This window comes from Salvia hispanica, chromosome 4 (genome assembly GCF_029641045.1).
Source record: "Salvia hispanica isolate PSC_SH4W2 chromosome 4, Shi_PSC_v1, whole genome shotgun sequence".
Taxonomy (NCBI): domain Eukaryota; kingdom Viridiplantae; phylum Streptophyta; class Magnoliopsida; order Lamiales; family Lamiaceae; genus Salvia; species Salvia hispanica.
In genome coordinates this window covers 38,441,987-38,461,442 of record NC_142695.1, presented here as the reverse complement: position 1 = coordinate 38,461,442, position 19,456 = coordinate 38,441,987, and the positions used below count along the sequence as shown (strand labels likewise).

The 19,456-nt window shown below is 35.2% G+C and overlaps 3 protein-coding genes across 8 annotated transcripts; 1 reads left to right on the top strand and 2 right to left on the bottom strand.

The window, feature by feature from the left end:
- Positions 1–5,237: 5,237 nt before the first annotated feature.
- Positions 5,238–8,876, top strand: LOC125192417 (protein phosphatase 2C 50-like). 3 transcript variants are annotated; one of them, XM_048089981.2, is made up of 6 exons: positions 5,238–5,394; positions 5,689–5,793; positions 6,232–7,037; positions 7,125–7,475; positions 7,592–7,697; positions 8,332–8,876. In XM_048089981.2, exons 3-6 carry the CDS (start codon positions 6,315–6,317, stop codon positions 8,664–8,666), a joined length of 1,515 nt encoding a protein of 504 aa, XP_047945938.2. In that variant the 5' UTR covers positions 5,238–5,394; positions 5,689–5,793; positions 6,232–6,314; the 3' UTR covers positions 8,667–8,876. The 3 variants fall into 3 exon arrangements, with proteins under 3 accessions (XP_047945938.2, XP_047945939.2, XP_088913749.1); XM_048089982.2 differs by having other exon boundaries at positions 5,247–5,394; positions 5,733–5,793; XM_089057623.1 differs by having other exon boundaries at positions 5,251–5,394; positions 5,736–5,793.
- Positions 8,877–9,043: 167 nt separating this feature from the next.
- Positions 9,044–13,344, bottom strand: MKK2 (MAP kinase kinase 2). 2 transcript variants are annotated; one of them, XM_089057624.1, is made up of 10 exons: positions 13,225–13,344; positions 12,947–13,101; positions 12,786–12,870; positions 12,275–12,409; positions 11,173–11,397; positions 10,919–11,101; positions 10,477–10,697; positions 9,988–10,033; positions 9,815–9,909; positions 9,044–9,434 (listed from the first exon to the last, which is right to left on the bottom strand). In XM_089057624.1, exons 2-9 carry the CDS (start codon positions 13,015–13,017, stop codon positions 9,820–9,822), a joined length of 1,056 nt encoding a protein of 351 aa, XP_088913750.1. In that variant the 5' UTR covers positions 13,018–13,101; positions 13,225–13,344; the 3' UTR covers positions 9,044–9,434; positions 9,815–9,819. The 2 variants fall into 2 exon arrangements, with proteins under 2 accessions (XP_088913750.1, XP_047945944.2); XM_048089987.2 differs by having other exon boundaries at positions 12,947–13,312.
- A 1,775-nt stretch (positions 13,345–15,119) lies between these two features.
- Positions 15,120–17,372, bottom strand: CFIM-25 (homolog of CFIM-25). 3 transcript variants are annotated; one of them, XM_048089475.2, is made up of 8 exons: positions 17,079–17,370; positions 16,954–16,999; positions 16,102–16,195; positions 15,955–16,028; positions 15,798–15,884; positions 15,603–15,713; positions 15,375–15,493; positions 15,120–15,302 (listed from the first exon to the last, which is right to left on the bottom strand). In XM_048089475.2, the coding sequence occupies exons 1-7, from the start codon at positions 17,234–17,236 to the stop codon at positions 15,422–15,424; spliced, it is 642 nt and encodes a 213-aa protein (XP_047945432.1). In that variant the 5' UTR covers positions 17,237–17,370; the 3' UTR covers positions 15,120–15,302; positions 15,375–15,421. The 3 variants fall into 3 exon arrangements, with proteins under 3 accessions (XP_047945432.1, XP_047945433.1, XP_047945431.1); XM_048089476.2 differs by having other exon boundaries at positions 15,120–15,493; positions 16,111–16,195; positions 17,079–17,372; XM_048089474.2 differs by having other exon boundaries at positions 15,120–15,493; positions 17,079–17,369.
- Positions 17,373–19,456: the final 2,084 nt, after the last annotated feature.

The following is a 19,456-nucleotide window of genomic DNA, read 5'->3' as shown; positions in this document are numbered from 1 at the left end:
AATAAAATTATAATAATAATTAAAATATAATTCACTTGAGACTTTAATTCCAAAAACATCCTTATATTAAAAAAATATTACTTCCTATGTCCGTTATTATATGTCACTAGTTGACACGATTAGAAGTTTAAAAAAATGTAATATGACATATAACGACGAATAAACTGAAAAAAAACTATTGACAAGTCACACTCCTACTATAGAGATTACAAACTTGTTCAATTTTTTAGACCGGGGACTAAGCACTTATCCTTAATTGAAGGTGTTACTTTTCCTAGATAACGAAGCACATCTTAAGATTAGCACCATTAGTTAAAAGTAATCAAACTTGTTGGACGATCACATCTTGTCTCACCTAAAAAGGAGAGAGAGAAAATCGAAATTTGCACGAAAATAAGAAATTATTTATTGGTTTAACTTAATCGTAACACGTATCAACAAATTATCCCTACCTATTCCATTACTTTGAAATATGACGATAATATAATTATGTACCGATGAAATTATTGGACTAAAGTCTAAACTATCTCCGATCATTTCCCGCTTTTGTTATAAATTATTGGACCATCGCCTTAATGGCTAGTTAATTGGAAGAGAGATGTTGGGTTGGGTCGGGTCGGGTCGGGTCGGGTTAAAACTCAAAAGTATGGGTCGTTAGCTTAAAAACATCATGCCGGGTCGACGTCGGATTCTGGATGTTGCTCTGCTCATGATTCACAATTCTAGATAACTTCTACGTGAGAAATTTACTTAGATGCTTAAATACTTAATCCTTTCAACAAATTTAGTACTCAACCAATATACATTGAAAAGTGAAAAGTGAAAAGTGTAAGGATTTTTTATTTATACTAACTTGATTTTTTTTTCAAAAAGTGACATGTATTGAATCTTGAATCTTCCATAATTTGCCTGGTATGGTGCCGCTTATTTTAATTGACTAGCTAACTATATTTATTGCTCCTTCCATTTCTTAAAAATTGGAACATTTAAAACGTCACATATTTTAATGCAAAATTTGGTAAAGTAAGAGAAATAGAGAAAAAAATTAGTAAAGTAAGAGCGAGGGAGAGAAAAAAGTAATAGAATTAATGTTAGTGGATTGTGGGGCCCACTTTATTAGTGAGATGTATAAGGGTGTACAGATTTCCAAAAATTGAAAGTTTGAAAGTTGCTATTTTTAAAAAACGAACTAAAAAGAAAAGAGTTGCTATTTTTAAGAAAAGGGGGGAGTATATAGAATATGACAATAAGATTACAAAAGATTAATAGTGCTAATGAACTACTCCCTTCATTTCGGATTAAGAGTCCTATTTAGTTATGGCACGAGAAATGTAAAAAAAAAGTTGAATAATTAGTGGAATATGAGTATCACTTATATAAATTAATTTTATAATAAAATATGAGTGGAATATGAGTCTCACTTATATAAATTAGTTTTATAATAAAATATGAGTAGAATAAGTTGGTGGAATGTGAGGTCAACTTATCATTTATGATAAAATTGAAATACTATAACTGTTATTATAAGACGAACCGAAATAACAAAACGTAAGAAGAGGGATTAGTATATAAGTATCTTTCTAGAAGATAATGCATGTTTATCATCGCAAACTCTTCTTTTTGGAATCCCCATATAAAATTATTTGTTACTCCATTCTTACTACTTTGACCTAAGAAAAATATAAAAATTTTAATCAGTTATCCTTTTTTTATTTTTCTCCTTCTCCTTCTCCTTCTTTCCTTTGTTCAGTATGTATAAAAGATCTTCATTTTTTCAAAAACGACAACGCAAATTATTACGCCACGTGTTAGTCCTGTATGCATGCAGCATGCGGAATTTTGGATCATAAAACTTTATACTGTTAATTAAATGCCCCCCAAATTAACCTTATGTGTTGTAACTTAGTATATTTTATGTAATAATGTTGTACGTATATGGTTGGTATTAATCAGGTAAATAAATATCTCGTGATCGAGCAAAAAGATCTATCATCAATGGCTTATTAAGGTCATCAAACTAAATTGGAGTTGCGATAGAACATAAACATAAACATAAACATAAACGCATATACATATGTATCTTTTCTGCAACATTAAAATGTACTAGCATAATTTAGGTTTTAATTTGGATTTAGATATTTGCTTGAGTTGGATAGAGATGGGTAAGTTGAGGTGAGGTGAGGTGGCATGTTAGGTTATAATTTTGTCAATCCAGATATTTTCTTACCCATTCCGATACATCAATTACTAGTTTTATAGGAACGTCAAAAGTCGAAGTAAACAAAACTTATATTCACCTCATCTAAAGGTAAGTGATTAAATGGAAATATCCTAAGATAATTGATGTATCTTGACAAAGATTAATACAGTACTTATTATTATATTTTCTTTCTATCCTATTTTATTATTAGCTTCACTTAAAATAGTACTCCCTTCCTTTGTTTCTTGTTAGAGATGTTTCTTTTCAATACAAAAAATAAAAAAATAAATATTTAATATGTTAAGTTGAGTAAAATAAAACTGGAGAAGAAATCAAGTAAGAAAGATAAAGAAAAAATAAATTAAAAGAGAAAAAAAATACTACTATTACTTTGGAAATAAAAATGGCTGATATTAAAACTATTCTAAATTTGAATACTGACTCTGTTAATGCGGATTTTTTTAAATTTCCATCCCCAATGAAATACATTGTCCACTCGAGAATAGGTAATCAAAATGTTAGATGACTATTGTATTTTGATTTCTTTTTTATGATAATTTTAAAATAATGTTGCGTGGCTCAAATTTTAATCTAAAAAGATTTAATGTGGCATCGCCCCTACAAGGATATATTTTCTCATCAAATTCAGTGCGACAGTGTGTCATGTTTTTTATATTATAAAATTTAGGTTTGGTGACATTATATTCAAAACATGATGTTATTTATTAAAGATCAAAAGGATTGATATTATTTACAACGTGATATGATATTTTTCATAATAAAAGCAAAAGACCAACCAAAATGATAAAATTTTAATTTAAAAATATAAATATTTTTTTCATGAATTTAATTACTATAATTAATTTTGATTATGGTAACAATGTTCCACCCATGGATTAGGTGGCAAAATTTAGCCGGCATGGAGAGTAGGAATATTAAAGTGGATGTGACACATATTTCCTCAAACGACATCGTTCAATTAACTAAAAACGATAATTTTAATCACCTCATTAATTACTTAATCGGGTCTTTTAGACCTGTCCAAGGTTTACCGAACCGGCGGTTAAAATCGAAATCGTAACCGCCGGTTACGGTTCCGAACCGAAACTGTGAAAATTTACCCGAATCGAAACCATCGATTTTTGAACCGTGGTTCGGTTCAGGTTCAAAAATTTTCGAACCGAAACCGTTCCGGAACCGCCGGTTCCGGGCGGTTCAAACCGAAACCGCGAAAAACCGCCTGAAAACCGTGAAACCAAGCCAGAACCGCAAAAAACCGTAAAAAAACCGTCGGAAAATCGCCGATTTGGAACCGAAACCGACGGTTTTGGAACTGGAACCGGAACCGCGAAACACCCTCGCGGTTTGGTTCCGGTTCATTAATTTCTAAAACCGGAACTAGCGGTTCCGAACCATAACCGCCGGTTCCTGAACCTTGGGCACCTCTAGGGTCTTTATCCTAAAAATGTGCAATAATTAACCAAGCAAACTGATCTCCAAACTATGAAGTTGAGAACTGTTAGTATGTCTTGAATCTGTATAGGATTGTGTTTTCTAATTGGAATAGGATTATATTTCCAAATTAGGATAGGATTTTATGTGTGCCTATTTATATGCGAGTAGGGCACATAATTCTGTGATCTGACAGATCCAATCTGTAGCCATAATCTGAAAACCGCAGTCATAATACAATTTGTTCTCCGTTCTTGCCCGTGGACGTAGCCAACACAACGTTGGTGAACCACGTAAATTCTGTCTCTATTTACGTTTTTTTGTTTCTCGATTCACAATTGCCCTATTTTTCATGACAGGAACAGTAACAAACATATTTGAAGAATCCTTTTATTTGGAATTTTACCGATTTTTGCTTAATATTTTTGTTCTCAAAGCTTGTTATTTTCTCCCACGACCTGTTAATCATAAACTAAATTCACATGGAGTACTATTTTATAAGAAAAAAATCACTCCCTTTGAAATGCAAAACCAATATACTCTTAAAAAAATTATTTTAAAGTAAATTTGCACTCCCTCCGTCCGCCATTAGGAGTCTCATTCATTATTCATAGGTGACACGGGTTTTAAGAAATGTTAAGAAAAGTGGATGGAAAAAAGTTATTGAAATAAGGATCCCATTTGTATATATTGGTTTTAAATGAAATGTGAATGAAATGAGTTAATGGAAGGTGAGACCATTTACCATTTATAGTAAAAAGTGAACCAGAACTTCTATTCGTGGACTGACTAAAATGGAAAAATAAGACTCCTATTCGCGAACGGAGGGAGTAAGATGTTACTGCAATTTATAGAAAAGTCAAATATGAAAATATCTTGGTCCCGTGAAGCCTACCCCTCCACGAGATACAAAGCTTAATAACGCTTATTAAGAGCATTAATTAATAGGATTGTAAGTTGCTTTCAGGTTCATAATAAAGGAAAATCATGAAAAACAAAGTAAGTACAGTACTATTTTAATAATTATATGGTGGAATCTTTTATAATTATGAGTATAATTATATCTTATGTTTATGTATAATATTTGTCATGTAATTCCTTCAAAATAAAAGATTTCGCCAATCATCATCAATTTAACTCCAATAATAAACTACTTGTCAGAGAGAATATATCTTGAAATTAAAAAAAAAATATTCTGATAATCTACGATACCAGAAGAAAAAAAAAAAAAGAAGAAAGACTTCCAAATATCTTAACAAACAATCTACGATAGTTGGAAGAAGGCCAAAAACTCATCGATTCATTGAAAAAAGAACACATTTCCAACTTGAAATAATTTCTTCAACAAACAGGCAACTTCCATGAAAAAAGTGCCTAAATACATCGTCACCACACTTTAAATACTCCTATGTACTAAAACAATAATGAAAATAAAAAAGAAATAATAATAATTAAAAAGATGGAAATTAGTTGAACGGAATGATAGCAACTAAAATTTGGACATCTGGTTGGACACATGTCCCCCCTAAGGTGGGCCCCACTCTGCAATTGTTCTCAATTGATTGAAAATCTTCACACTGACAACATGGTGGCAAAATTGGGGAGTTCCCCCTTCGATTCGACACATAATTGTCTCTCTTCGGCTCTCCTTTCTTAATTATTGTTTCTCAAGAATTAAGGAAAAAAAGAAGCTTTATTAGGCCTGAGTTGTCACTCAATCACCACTGTTTTGATTTGAGACGGTAAGCAACTTACCTTCCTTGCTTGATTGACTAATTGTTTATTTATTCGATTTCAACACACGGGACACGTACTCCTCCCTTTCTCTCTCTCTCCTTTCATGTGTTTTTGAGAGATGCATGTGATGCTTTTAAGGGACTCACTTTTCTGAGGGGAAATGTGATAGCTATCCCTTTGGTGCTGTTTCACTGAATTTTTGACTCTCGACTTTGCTCTCTGTGGTGACATCTGGTCATCAAAAACCTCTGATTTTTAACACTTGGAGACCCTAAAGATTGCATTTTTTATATCGACAGGATTTTCTCTTTTTTGGTATATTTTGAAATCTACATTTATACAGCAGTAGGGAAGAAGAAACAAATCAACAATTCTGGTTACTTCTTCACCCTTGTATTTGTAAGGTATGTATGTTCTTCAACAATCAACAATAGAGAGATATTACTTCAATCTTAGTATTTATTCTATTTTGGTTTGGAGAATCAGAACCTCAATGTGTTAAATGAACTGATTATGTCATCTCTTGAGTTTATATGGTTGAAATTGATGATGGAGAGCTACAGATAAAGAGGAATATAAGAATAGAGATGATGAAGTTGCCTCTAGTGCTTGCTGACAACTATATTTGTTTCTTCACTTTTGAATATATTGATTCCTCATTTTATGCCAGTTTTGATGCATATTCCACCATTATTTATATATAATTGATGTTTTCTGCATTATCAACTCTGCCAAATATCTTTCTCTGTTCAATATCTCCATTTGTCTTCATTATTATGTTGAGACTTTATCTGCATTATCTCTTCTTTCTGATTTCTATTAAAAGCCTTAATTTTGAATAGGGTTTTAGCTTCATCACGGATGTGTAGAGAGCGTTTTTGAACACCTCAGTGGTGTTTAAATAGGTCAAATTGTCCAAGAATTGATGGACGAGATTTCCCTTCCACTTAATCTGAGTAACTTGATAGGCGAAGAAAAATCGCTCTATGCAACGTGTGTTGACATTGCTGGGATTGACCTTATAGCAAACGTTTCGAAAAATCTGTTTCTTGAACCATCCATGACCAAGCTGCCTTCCATGTCTCTCATCTCCGAGAATAGGCATTCTCGTTGTAATGTTCCTCACAACGGGGTTCTGATTAGGGTAGATTCAAACTTCGATACGTCCAAGGGTGGTGATCCAGCGGTTCATCCGTTTCTCGATTCTCAATGTGTGACTGATATCCCTAATGACATTTGCATTGAAGATTGTCTAAATAAGAAGAGAAATATGTCTCAGAGTATCAAGAGATCGGAGTCGTGGGTAGCAACTATAGCAACTGAGATAGTTGATGATCTCGTTTCTTTAGAAGAGAACGGTGAGGCTGTCAAGATAAGAGAACCTAAAAGGACCTTTTCAGCTTCTCTCGTTGAGATTACTGAGGAAATGAAGATAAATAAGCCTATTGTTGCTTTTAGTTTACCACCTCTTTGGGGACTAACATCTGTTTGTGGTAGAAGAGCAGAAATGGAAGACGCAGCTGTAGCCCTTCCGCGATTCCTAAAGATTCCGCCTCAGATGTTGAATGACGCCCCACTTTTTAGCTCCATATACAAGGACTTAACTGCCCATGTATATGGAGTTTATGATGGGCATGGAGGTTGCCAGGTAAAGATTCAAAATGTCAAGTGTTTCGTATTCGCCATTTATTAGTTTAGTAGGTTTGATGTAATCATAGAACTTTTTGGTGTACAGGTAGCTAACTACTGCAGAGAGCATATGCATCTAGCTTTAGCCGACGAGATTGGTGCAGCTAAGGAAAATTTGAAGGTCGAACATGGTGAGCACAACTTGAAGGAGAAATGGCTTAAGATCTTTCAGAAGTGCTTTCATAGATTAGACAATGAAGTAGGAGGGTTCCCCAGAACTGATGGTGCTGGTGACATTGCTTCCGACCTGCATGAGCCTATAACCCCAGAATCGGTTGGGTCCACTGCTGCAGTTGCGATTGTTTGTTCCACTCATATCATTGTTGCAAACTGTGGGGATTCGAGGGCAGTCTTGAACCGGGGAAAGGTTCCCATGCCATTATCTGTGGATCATAAGGTAGCTATTATTCTTGATTTGTCGTTGGCGTGACCAACTATTATCTTGCAGATGTTCATGCATTGTCAGCGGATACTATGATGGATCTAACGCGATGATTTGATTCCTGTTTCCAGCCAAATAGAGAAGACGAATGTGCAAGGATAGAAGCTGCAGGAGGCAAGGTCATCAATTGGGATGGATATCGTGTTTCAGGTGTGCTTGCAGTGTCAAGATCCATTGGTACGTCGATCTTTATTCTTATCCAAATTTGAGATACGGTCAACTACTCGAAAAAGATGTATTCATGGCCAGCATTACACTAGATTGACTATCTGAGGATAAAGTACTAAATTTTGAAACCATATATCTAACATGATCATAGGGAATTTTTTGCATACGTGGCGTGGCATACATTTAGTTAGTCCTTAGTCCTTACACTTACAATTGCGTTCTCTTCAAACTTTGTCATGTCATTCAATATAACAAGTAATGAGGCTTGAAGCTCAGCCAGGATGGAAAACATTTGTGGGGTGATCATGTAGGTTTAATTGCAAATGTTGAACAAATGTGATCCTATATGTTAGTTGCATATAATGTTCTTATGATTGCTTTAAAGATCCATTGCTTAAGTGATTCCTTAGCACCATAAGCATCTCTAGAAACTCTTTGGTGGCCTAAAGCTTTCCACAAACTCTCTTGCACCCCATAGATGATGAAATGATGCTACGAATATCGCTCCTCCCACTGTAAAAGATCATATTGGTGTTCCTTAGCTAACGATAGGCGATATTCCCTAAATATATTCGTATTTGGATACGTTATCTGGCTTGCGTCTTTAGCTCCATTAACAGTTGCAGCACCTCCCCGTGTGCAGGTGATCGATACTTGAGGCCGTATGTGGTTGCAGATCCAGAAGTAATGTTTGTTCCTCGCACAAAAGAAGACGAATGCCTTATTATAGCTAGTGATGGCCTATGGGATGTGATGACGAATGAGGAGGCTTGTGATCTAGCGCGAAAGAGGATTCTGATCTGGCACAAGAGGAATGGCACAATGCTTACCAGCGAGCGAGGGGCAGGGAGTGACCCAGCGGCACAAGAGGCAGCAGAGTACCTCTCGAAGCTTGCCTTCAAAAGGGGAAGCGCAGACAACATCTCTGTGATAGTGGTGGATTTGAAAGCTCAAAGGAAGTTCAAAAGGAAGACGTGACACATTGAACTCATTGTCCCTTCTAACGAGCAGCTAAAAATTTTCGCTTGGTCGGAAGTTTATGCCTTGAGCAGTCGACAAATTCCTGCAAGGTAGTAGTAGCTCTCTAGAAAAGCATTTTAAGATGATATGATTTAACTAAGGAAGCAGGGTGTTGTAGATAAACCTAAACCATTATTCTATGTTGAAGCAATTGTGACTTTTTTCTCATTCTACTGAATCTGTGTTAGTTGTTTCAAACGGAGATGAAATACAAATACTAACTGGATTCTTGCTTTCTCCTGCAAGCAGTTTGTATTTATCTAATCTTCATATAATTGTATTAGAAAATTATAGAGAAAAACTCCAGTTTAGTAGCACCACCAAACCCAGTCACATAATTACAAACTGTGTAAATAATTCATGTATTTTTGTGGCTTAATTTCGTTACAATGTCAAGATGGAATTGCTTTTGAATTGAAAATCACATAATGGGTTCATTAATATAAAAGTTTACAACATACTCACACATCAACCAGAATCATCATATATCCCTCGAGAAATTCCGACTAACAAACAAAAAAAAAGGAGACCTACAAATCCTTATCTTAGTATTCCTCACATAACGTTGCACAAATGGTGATTTCAGAAGCAGTGCCGAATGGATGGGAGAGCCAGAACGGGACCGCCTCGTTCCATGTTCACAGCTGCGAAGATGTGATCTCCATAATATGCAGTAATGCTGCAATCGTTGCAGCTCATGTTAACTGCTACAAACATTCTGTTGGTCTGCAAATTATTGGAAGAAAAGTAAATTTATAGGAACAAACATATCCAATTAGCAAAGAAAACTAAGGCACTTAAGGCCATAGATGATAGATTGGTGGAGGCACACTCCACAGCGTACATCCTAATTACACCCTAATTGTGATTAATAAATGCTAACAAAGGATCATTAGATCCTAAATGATTGCAGAACGAGGTGGACAAACCATGGATTTGGATGAACACAAGTTTTTGCCTTATTAGTAACATTGGTTTACATGTGCTATTGACCAACTTAGCCATGCATCTCTCAAAGCTATGCTTAAGTTACAACTTACAACAAACGGAATGATATTGTTATACGTCGTTAGCTAATAGTAACAATATTGAGGTATAGATCAAACCTTGATTACAGTGTGGCCAGTGAGGGTCCTACACTGGTGAAGTACACCGAAAGATCAACATCTAGATCGTCATACTTAGTGATGAAAGGGTGTGCCTGAATTTCAGAAAACACATCAGGTTAATCACCAAGAAGTCCATAAACTGAGTTTATCCTACACATGATACGATTTACCATGAGTTCGTTCGCCGATAGCCTATCTTTAGGATCCTTTTGCACACTGAGAATTCAAATTTCACAAAAGATTGGTAAGGTGCCTATTTACTATAGAAGGATGCAAGTACTAAGCAGGTATGGACAAAAAAAATTCAAGAATTAGATCAATAAGTAGATTACGAAGATGTTGAATAAAGCAGTTCAATCCATTTTACAGAACCTTTCTGCATACCCTTATAAATGATAATGAAATACTTTAAAGTAAGAGAAGAAATTGAGATGGAGAAACTATTACTCCGTAATATTCTTCCATACATCTTCATCACAAAAGGCTTTCACAATCATTTAAGCACAATTTTATACACAGTATAATTGTGATACTAAAGAGTACAGAAAAATTATTTCAAACAGTAAATAATTATAAATGACCATGTTATTAAAACCGTTTTTAGCACACTTCAAGCTAGTGGGAAATTTTATCATCAAGCATTAGATTTAGTGTATTACCAAGCAGAGATAAATGAGCAGAACTCTGGAGAAAATAGATCTGAAGGTGGACGAGGCACAGGCTGATCGACAATGGTTTCCATCAGCTCGTATACATTGATCCATCCCTCAGCCTGAGGCGCGGAATATGGAAATTCTCCTGTTGCACACTCGAGGAGAACCAAACCGAGGCTCCAGATGTCACTTTTATAACCATATGTGCCTCCGATGATTCTCTCTGGCTAAGCATGCAGAAGAGCAACAACGAAGAGTTCAGAACAAAAATTGGGTTACTGGTTAAGCATTGAAATTAAAGCATATGAGTGATATGAGGACACATCTGAAGCCAAAGGTGGGCAAATTTAATAGCATGTTTATATCAATTACCCCAGGAAAGATATTAGCACGAAATACAGTGATGTTGGTGGAAGGTATTAATTCATGTAATGGAAAGAGTACTCACAGACATGTAGTTGTAAGTGCCAACGAAAGTATTAGCTAGACCAGATGTGCTGGCAAGTATTGCACTGACTCCAAAGTCGGTGATCTTGCAATCACCTCTGTGGTTTATTAATAAGTTTGAAGGTTTGAGGTCTCTGTGGATGATATGTTTTTCGTGATGAAGATACCAGAGACCTTTGAGTACCTATAATGCATGATGAGAATTTCAATATAACTACTATCAGAAAAAGAGAACATGGCGCACACATGCAATACCTGTTTGCAAATTGCAGCAAGATAAGGCTCTGGGATTTTGTTAACTTTCTTAAGGAAATCTGCAAGAGACCCTCCATCCATATACTCCAAGATGATGGAGATTGCACCATTATCGTAGAAAGATTGATAGCAAACCACAACATATGGACATTGAGATGACTGATTAATTTTGAGCTCTTGGGCAATGTGCTTGCGAGCAGACTCCTCAATATTCATTTGAATGACCTGATATCATTCAAGAAATCAAGAAGATAGATGTCAGTGGTTATTATGCATCTCTGTCACATAATATTTGCAAACTTGGTCTAAGGAAGGCGATCTCTTGTTTAGTACTCCATTACATTACCACAATAAGCTTATTTCTTTCTCATGCTGGTTGATTCTTTCTAACTCGTGGATAAGGACTATATACTCAATATATGTAAATTACGTGCGTGTGTTCCTGTGTATGTTTTCTTGAGAGGAAAGTTTATCAGTGACACATCTACAAAGTCAAAGAAATGATACAGCAGTTAGAAGCTTTAGAAGTGAAGAATGCCACATATTAGATGCTAACCACATTCACCGTAGAGAACAAAATCTAACAATATTTTTAACATATGGTATCAAATCATAAAATAAGCTGATCCCATGTTTTATAAATAAATGAATAACTTCCTACACTATTAATTCACAACATCATCCATCAACTCATTGAAAGCTCGGAAAAGGGTAGGCCTATCCAGTCATATTCAACTTGACAAGAAAAAGAAATTGTGCTGAAACATTTTCCAGTGAACAAGGTTTGGTTCGTTGAGTTATAGTAAGGTGCAAATTACTTCAGAAAAACTTATGATAACTTGGATGCATGTGTTACAGAGAGACATCCACTAAAATCTGTGTTCTGCTTTATGGATTTAGGTTTAAAATACAAACAAGTAGAAACACAAGGCTTCTTCCAGCTATGCAAGTACTAAACTCAAATTAGATACATTATGATATATTAGAATCTATAAGGTTACTCCCAAATATATTTCTCCATGTCAATCAAACATGAACAACCATCAAATTCTACATTTCATTTTAAATATACTAAACACAAAAGGATGAAGACCATCAGTACCTTAAGTGCAAAAAACTGTGCAGTCCATTTGTGTTGCACCAAACGCACAACACCTCCATTTCCCTTACCAATGACTTGCACTGCATCAAAGTCAGCTAAGCTCAACTGGTTATCTGATGGCTGAATCAAGGCTGGCTGAAGCACAAAGTATGCAAGAAAATGAAGCGCAAGTTTCGATGGATACAAACAAGTTCATACACTTGTACCAGATCTAGCATACTCATATCTTGAGAATCGAAAGTTGTCTATCTCCAAACTCGAGTTAATCAGAATATCTAAGCTCATTATTTCCCCCAAAGTAAGTAAACACAAATCTTTTGCGAAATGCCAAATGGCAAACACATCAAAATCGACTGAATAGATATAAAAAGAAACTCGACAACAGAGGCAAGGAAACATAACATTGCAAAATAGAAATGTGCAAAAAAGCAATAGTGAGAAATGCAGTAGAGAATCAGAATAAGATAAAAGAGGAGAAGAAAGAAATTGAGGAAAAAAAGAATAATCTTACAAGTTCAACATCAGTATTTGAAACAATCCGAACCCCATCCCTGTTAACCAAGAGATCGCCGTCCTTGAACGTCCCCGAGCCGGTCCTGCACAAACTCAAGGAAATCCAAATGAATTGAAATGCAAAAAAAGAAATTGAAGGAAAAAGAAGTAGTGTAGTACAGGAATTTAGAGATGTCATCAGGAGGTGGGACGGAGAGCTTGAGATTTGGAGCTAATGAGCCTTTCTTCATTCTTCAAAGTCCTTGTAGCTCGCAGCAAGACGAAAGGAGATGTATTTACAATGAAAATTGAGATTAGGTAAGTGGAGTATCAATCTGCACACATTATATATAAGAGAGAGAGTGAATTGTTTGAGGAGAAGTTGATAAATAATGATCAAGTGGGGGTAGAGAGAGAGGGGTGAGTGGAGAAAGGAGGGAGGGAGGAAGGCTCGTCACTTGAACTTGAGACTCTTCACTTCACTCTTCTCTTTCTCTCTACCGATTTTCTTTTCTTTATTTCCAACCATGCCAATTGCCAACTGTAATTTCTCCGCGCCCACCTTTTTAGTTTTATTTTCTTACTACTATTTCCTTTTGAATTTGCATTCTTGTTTTCTTTGTGCCACATATACACTCCCACTCACCTAACACAACTATGATTCACTCCGTCAATTGATACGCCAAAATCTTGATAGGATAATTACTGATAAGGATTACATATTCCTATTACGAACACACACAATAAGCACTAAATAAACACAATAAAGAACCTTGGGCTTCTCTTAAAAATAACTACACATAATTGAAATGAATGAGTGAATGAATTATGTCCGTTTATGTGCTCATCTCCTCTCCTCACTTGGAATCAATGATGTGTCTCCTTTTTCTTATGTACACCTTATTAATCTTGCATCTTATTCTCCAAGTCCAACCACATTCATCCACATATATTTACGTTGCTTCTCAACGATTCATTTGATTTGTTTGCATACAATACCTCCCTCTCAAACCGACTACTCAATTATTTCAATTCGTATGCAAACTCTCACATAGCTTTGACCGGCTATTTGTGAACTAACCATTGCATTTCTGCCCTGTTATGGCGTAACTCAAGAATATCATCGATCATCAACAACATAGGAAATTAACAGGGCCCGAGGGTGGTGGTGATGCCTTGATTCGTGAAACATGAAGGACATCGTGTATTGAAGTTGACAGTGGCAAGTTCAATTTGTGTGCAACCCACGGACCAACGTTTGCCGATAAGCGTGAATCTTGATTACAATCCAATCTCCAATCTCCTAATAACGCCCCCTAGCTCCGCAAATGATTGATTTTCTTTTTTTTTTGTTAAAAAACAACACATTAATTTCTCTCTTATTTTATTATCTCTCTATTTAACTCAATTAATATCATTTCCTTAAATCGTGCCGAAAATAAATTGATTTTTTTCGAGATGTGACATGGGGAGTATTATTTAATTAAAGTTGGTAGCCGATTTCAATTAAATAATGGATATTAGAATGTTAAACACAAGAAATAAATTAAATTAAAAAGAAGCCAGAATCTCGTTATTTGGATATGAACGAGCTGTGAATTTGTGTTCTACAGTCCAAAATAATAGTATTTTGTTAGTTTAATTTAAATTGAGCCTTAATTAAATTAATTAAAATCCAACTAGCTAAGTGTTCCGTAGCAAACGCAACAATCGGTATTAAAACCAAATTTTAGGCTCTAATTGTAAGAAATAATTTTGTGCTTATTCAATTGAATGAATGGATGTGTGTTCATTACAAGTTTGTTCATATTAATCGTACAAAATATTTTCATAAGAACTATGAACGATGAACAACGAACGAAGAATGATGGGCAATGAACGGCAAATGATGGATAACGAACAACAAACATTGGCCCTGCAAGTGTATAGCGAAGTCAGCAGTGGCACAACGCGACGATGGCGATATGCGCGAGACGGTGGCACTGCATTGTATTTCGCGCGACGACGAGGATGTTTTGGAGTAGAAAATTGTCTCCATAAATTGGTCTAAATATGAAATACGGAGTAAATTTTAATAATCTCACGACCTACCCTAGTGGAAGTTAAAACTTGCTTGTTTATATTTTAATTATTGTGAAATGTATGAATTGTAATTGTGTTGTGCAAAACATGTTACGTGATTCTTTCATGAACCAGTATTTCGTCACTATTCTCATTTCAAATTCTAATTTATGCATACAGAGAGACACGTAACATCTCTTAGAATGGAAGCGCTCTGATTGAATATAAGTGGTAGAAGAAAGTGATGTGCATATGTTACTGGTAAAAGCTAGTCTAGAAGAAAACTGCAGTGTTGAATGTAAATTTCCCTTATAAAAGTCTTTGCGGTGTAAGCACTATATGTAAGTGTAAGTGGTGTACAGTTCAAAGAAGCAAATAAAACACAACTAGCCCCAACAAAACGCTAAGCTATATATCATCTTAAAGCTGTGACCATCCAAATCATCACCAGCTATACGCACAACAGCACTCCCAACTACACAAAACACCACGTTTATGTGACGCGGCCTTTAAATTTATGGGGAAAAAAAACACCACATTCACAAACCTTTGCCCGATGCAACTGCAATCCTATTTCCCTTCCAACTCAAAGTTTTAAGGTTCTACCATGTTGAAGGAATATTTGGATAGCAACTGTGGGACTCCAGAGATTATTGGACCATAAGTCTGCAAAGTATTTCTACGTGTTAAACGTTACTTCCAACAAGACCAAACAAAATGTAAGCATCCAATTTGCAGAACGGTTCGAGACAAAACTCAACTAAATCAAACTTACCTCATCGTTCTCATGAAGCTGACACAACGGGATTGCAAGAAGTCGTGAATTCTTAGGCACAATAAACCTTCTGCTTGGTGGCAGCTTCACAAGATAGAGTTTAGTGCACTCCTGAAACGGCAAACAATGTAAGGTGAACAACTTCTGGCATCTGTGAGAACGCAAAAGAGTAATACTATGAGATACGTGAATTACTTTAGGCCACTTTATGTTTGGTGGCAAATACGGATAAAGTACGGACTCAAAGTCGGGTCTCCACCACATACCAAGGCATTCTCCAACCTGGATATTAAGCAACGGGTTAGTTGCCCTACTCTCTAATCACATTATTACGTTTCCAAAGACCACATACCTCCCAATCAGGACCACGGCCATCTTCACCAGCAGACAGCTTGCTTGCGAGCTTGCGTTTTAAGCAGTCAGTATCTGAGGCATATAATAAAAAACTTGTAACACTTGCATAAAATTTCCAATCAATTCTGAAATCCACTTGCACTACCTGATTCACCTTGTCGTACACGTCCACCAGGAAGTCTGTAGATGGAGTTCTGCACTTGTAGCAACAAGAGGTGGGGGTGTTTGAAAAGTTCAACCTACAGCAGGTAGTTTTGGCTCACAAACACAACCTCAAGATTTACATACAGTTCAGTCTAAGAAAAAGGTCTGATCACATGACTAATAAGCTGAAAAGAATCCACCATGCTTATATGTGCAATCAAATCATTATTAGACTTGAGTCTTGTTCAGCGATGGTCGTTGTTGACACTTAAAAGACTTATCAAAAATCAAGAGGATAACACATGATCCCGAAACATAACTAACCCATCATCAATTTGAAGGAGAGTTGAAACATAACTAACCCATCATCAATTTGAAGGAGAGTTAAATAATATCCAAACATGAAGTGTTCTTCGGATAAGCAAACTAAGTACCCTGAAGTTGAATTACGCTTGATTGCAAGCGTCTACAGCCGATCAGAGCTAGAAACTAAATGAATTCACAACTCTAATATCCCAATTTGGATGAACATCTACTAATAGCAAGGATTGAACAGCTATACTCAATGCCTCGACTGCACATATATTCACAACCTTCAGAAAATTCCGCAGAATTGATAGCATTTCCCTGATGTTATTGATATGTTCAAATAAAAGAAGTAGGAATTTACAGTCAAGAGTTTGAATTACCAGTAAATAAGTGCTATCAAGTAGGTCATCACTTATCACACCTCACCAATTTCGTCATCACAATAATTTAGAATTCAGAGATAATCATGTCACTCCATCTCACAATTCCAACACCAAAGCAACTAGAAATATGTAACAAAAATAAAATCGATGAATAAACTAACCACAATCACGGCAGCCACGCAGCTCCTCATCCCAACGGCATCATAGCTGAAACCCCCAAAGCACATAAACCAGAGTGAGTCCGAAATTGGAGTAATGAAGTCGAATTGGGGAAATTGAGACATACTTAGCTGTGAGGCGAAGAAGGCGATCGGCGCGGGTTTCGGTGTTGAGAGAAACAGAATCTCTGGAGCCGAAATAGTAACAGCTGAGAGGGTAAATATCCAAGGCGGTGGAGCTGCTGGGATCACCGCCGTTTTCTTCTGGAATTGAGTGATCGCCCATTAATTTGAGTTGCTTTTGGAAGGAAGAATCAAGTGAAATGGTATGGCGATGGATGGTATATATAAAGAGGAAAATATGTGACTGTGAGAGAGAGACACCAACGTGTCTGCTTGAGAGAGAGAGCTGAAAGGAGGGGGGAATGGAATATTATTCAAACCTTGCTTTTTTTTTATACCGACTCTCATTTTACATCGTTTCATCTTATTTTTCTTACTTAGGTACAACAATACAAAACATATGAATATATATGTTTATTTATAAAGTGGATTCTGCATATATTCAGCGGAACCTTTATTCAAATCACTTTCATTACTTGGATGCAGACCCAACGGAGATCTGCAACCGTTATTTAATTACTAGTATAAATTAAAAGCATAGAGAGATAAGTAGAATATTTAAGGTAGGAGTATTATTCAAATTGATTTAGGATTTATTTAAAAAAAATAATAATTAATTCGTATTGAAAATAGAGGAATCGCGAGGTTCTGACATTTGTCCATTAATGCGACTCTAGTTATAAAGTGGGGCACGAGTCACGACTAGTAAAAGAATTTTAACCTTACTCTATTAAATTCCTACTCCCTGAAATTTACGAACTTGCTCTATTAAACGAATTTTTAAGGTAAGAGGATATATAATTGATTAACTAATTCGGTAGTTTTAAAGTAGTAGTACTACCAAATCTGTTGCTTTATCACTGTTATAGTCAAATCTAGAAAGAATAGAAGGAATCAGAAGCTACTGTATTGAAAATAATAAATCAAACCGAAAACACAAAATCATTGTTTAATAATTCTATCACCTGAAACTACATGGGATTAGAAACCTTTACAATGAAATTATTTTTAAAATGTGCATTCCTTATGCTTCCTCCGTTCCATAGTGATAGAGGCGTTTCTTTTCGGCACGGAGCTTAAGAAAAATTGTGTTAGGTGAATTAAGTAAAGAGAGAATAAAGTGGAAAATGAAAAAGGTAGAGAGATGAAGAGAGAAAAAAAAGTAAGAGAGAGTAAAGTAGATGTTGGAAAATGTGTTCACTTTTACTAAAAAAGGAAATGACTCTATTACTATGAAACGTACCAAAATATCAAAATGACTCTATTACTATGGAACGGAAGGAGTATAAAGTAATATCTCAATACAGTTAAACTTTTAAGAATAGTGCAGAAATGAAATCTAGCGTATGTTTTATAATTTGATACTTATATGAGGGTAAAGAATAATTTTGTAATTCATTTTTGAAAAATTATGGTCTTTGTACAGCGTTTTGAGAGAAAACTTCAATTACTAATTGTATTGTACTCTGTGTCATAAAATATTAGTGTTAATAAAGAACGTACTAAAATAAAATTAGTCCCAAAAAAATAGTCTTATTTTCCTATTTAAGATGTCTGTAAAAATGTGTGTTGATATGTTTAAAGTAATTTTTCTCTCTAATAAAAGAACTCTCATTTAAAGCTAACAATGTCGAAACTAGTTTTTCTGTCTATCAAAATTTACACAATTGATTGTCGTCCATGTTAGCTAATAGCTGCATGAAGCCGGTCGGCCCAAATTAGAAATTAAGTTACTAGAACATGAAATTTGTTTAAAGTTGGTTGGGTATATATAAATACAGATATCAAAATTTAATGCTAAATTAAGTTGTGCGCTTATGTGTTTTGTCCTTGATTAGCGCCATCCAAATTAGTATCAATTTGGTAGGATGAGTCATCGGCAAGATCGAATGAAAAACCAAATTTTTTAAATTTAAATCTAATTCTGTAGTAACTATTTAGTACAGTAGTAGAATGGATGCCCAATAATCAACGCACAAAAGCAAGTTATTAGTGGGTAAGATGTTGATGGTTCGTTTTTTATAAAGTGAAATTTAGAAATACAGAAGAAAAAAAAAACAGAAATTCAATATTGAAAGATGACACAAATGATATGTAGATTTCTTAATTTGTCGAAAACAATAGAAAATAAGATGGACGAGGAAAAAGAATAATAAGTGGTCATATATGAAATGGTTTATCAGTCTTCTAAGTAGTATTTAAATTAAAAAGTAATTAACAACATTGAATAATTTTCTTGCAATTTTTTTTCCGGAATGAATAAATTAGTAACTACCAATTGTGACAATCCATGCAGAACGACTTGCCGACCGACCAAATGCTTGAATGCTAGGACGTGATAATGTTATCTATTCCAAGAGCAAATGGAAATTATAATAAGTTA

Coding starts and splice junctions, on each gene's coding strand:
- LOC125192417 (XM_048089981.2), top strand. CDS start 6,315: ATGGACGAGATTTCCCTTCCACTTAATCTGAGTAACTTGATAGGCGAA. Junction 7,476..7,591: donor CATTATCTGTGGATCATAAG/GTAGCTATTATT, acceptor TCCTGTTTCCAG/CCAAATAGAGAAGACGAATG. Junction 7,698..8,331: donor TGCAGTGTCAAGATCCATTG/GTACGTCGATCT, acceptor CCCCGTGTGCAG/GTGATCGATACTTGAGGCCG.
- MKK2 (XM_089057624.1), bottom strand. CDS start 13,017: ATGAAGAAAGGCTCATTAGCTCCAAATCTCAAGCTCTCCGTCCCACCT. Junction 10,034..10,476: donor TGCTCATTTATCTCTGCTTG/GTAATACACTAA, acceptor TTGAATTCTCAG/TGTGCAAAAGGATCCTAAAG. Junction 9,910..9,987: donor TATCGGCGAACGAACTCATG/GTAAATCGTATC, acceptor TCTGAAATTCAG/GCACACCCTTTCATCACTAA.
- CFIM-25 (XM_048089475.2), bottom strand. CDS start 17,236: ATGGGCGATCACTCAATTCCAGAAGAAAACGGCGGTGATCCCAGCAGC. Junction 15,885..15,954: donor GCCGTGGTCCTGATTGGGAG/GTATGTGGTCTT, acceptor CTTAATATCCAG/GTTGGAGAATGCCTTGGTAT. Junction 15,714..15,797: donor CAAACATAAAGTGGCCTAAA/GTAATTCACGTA, acceptor TTGCCGTTTCAG/GAGTGCACTAAACTCTATCT.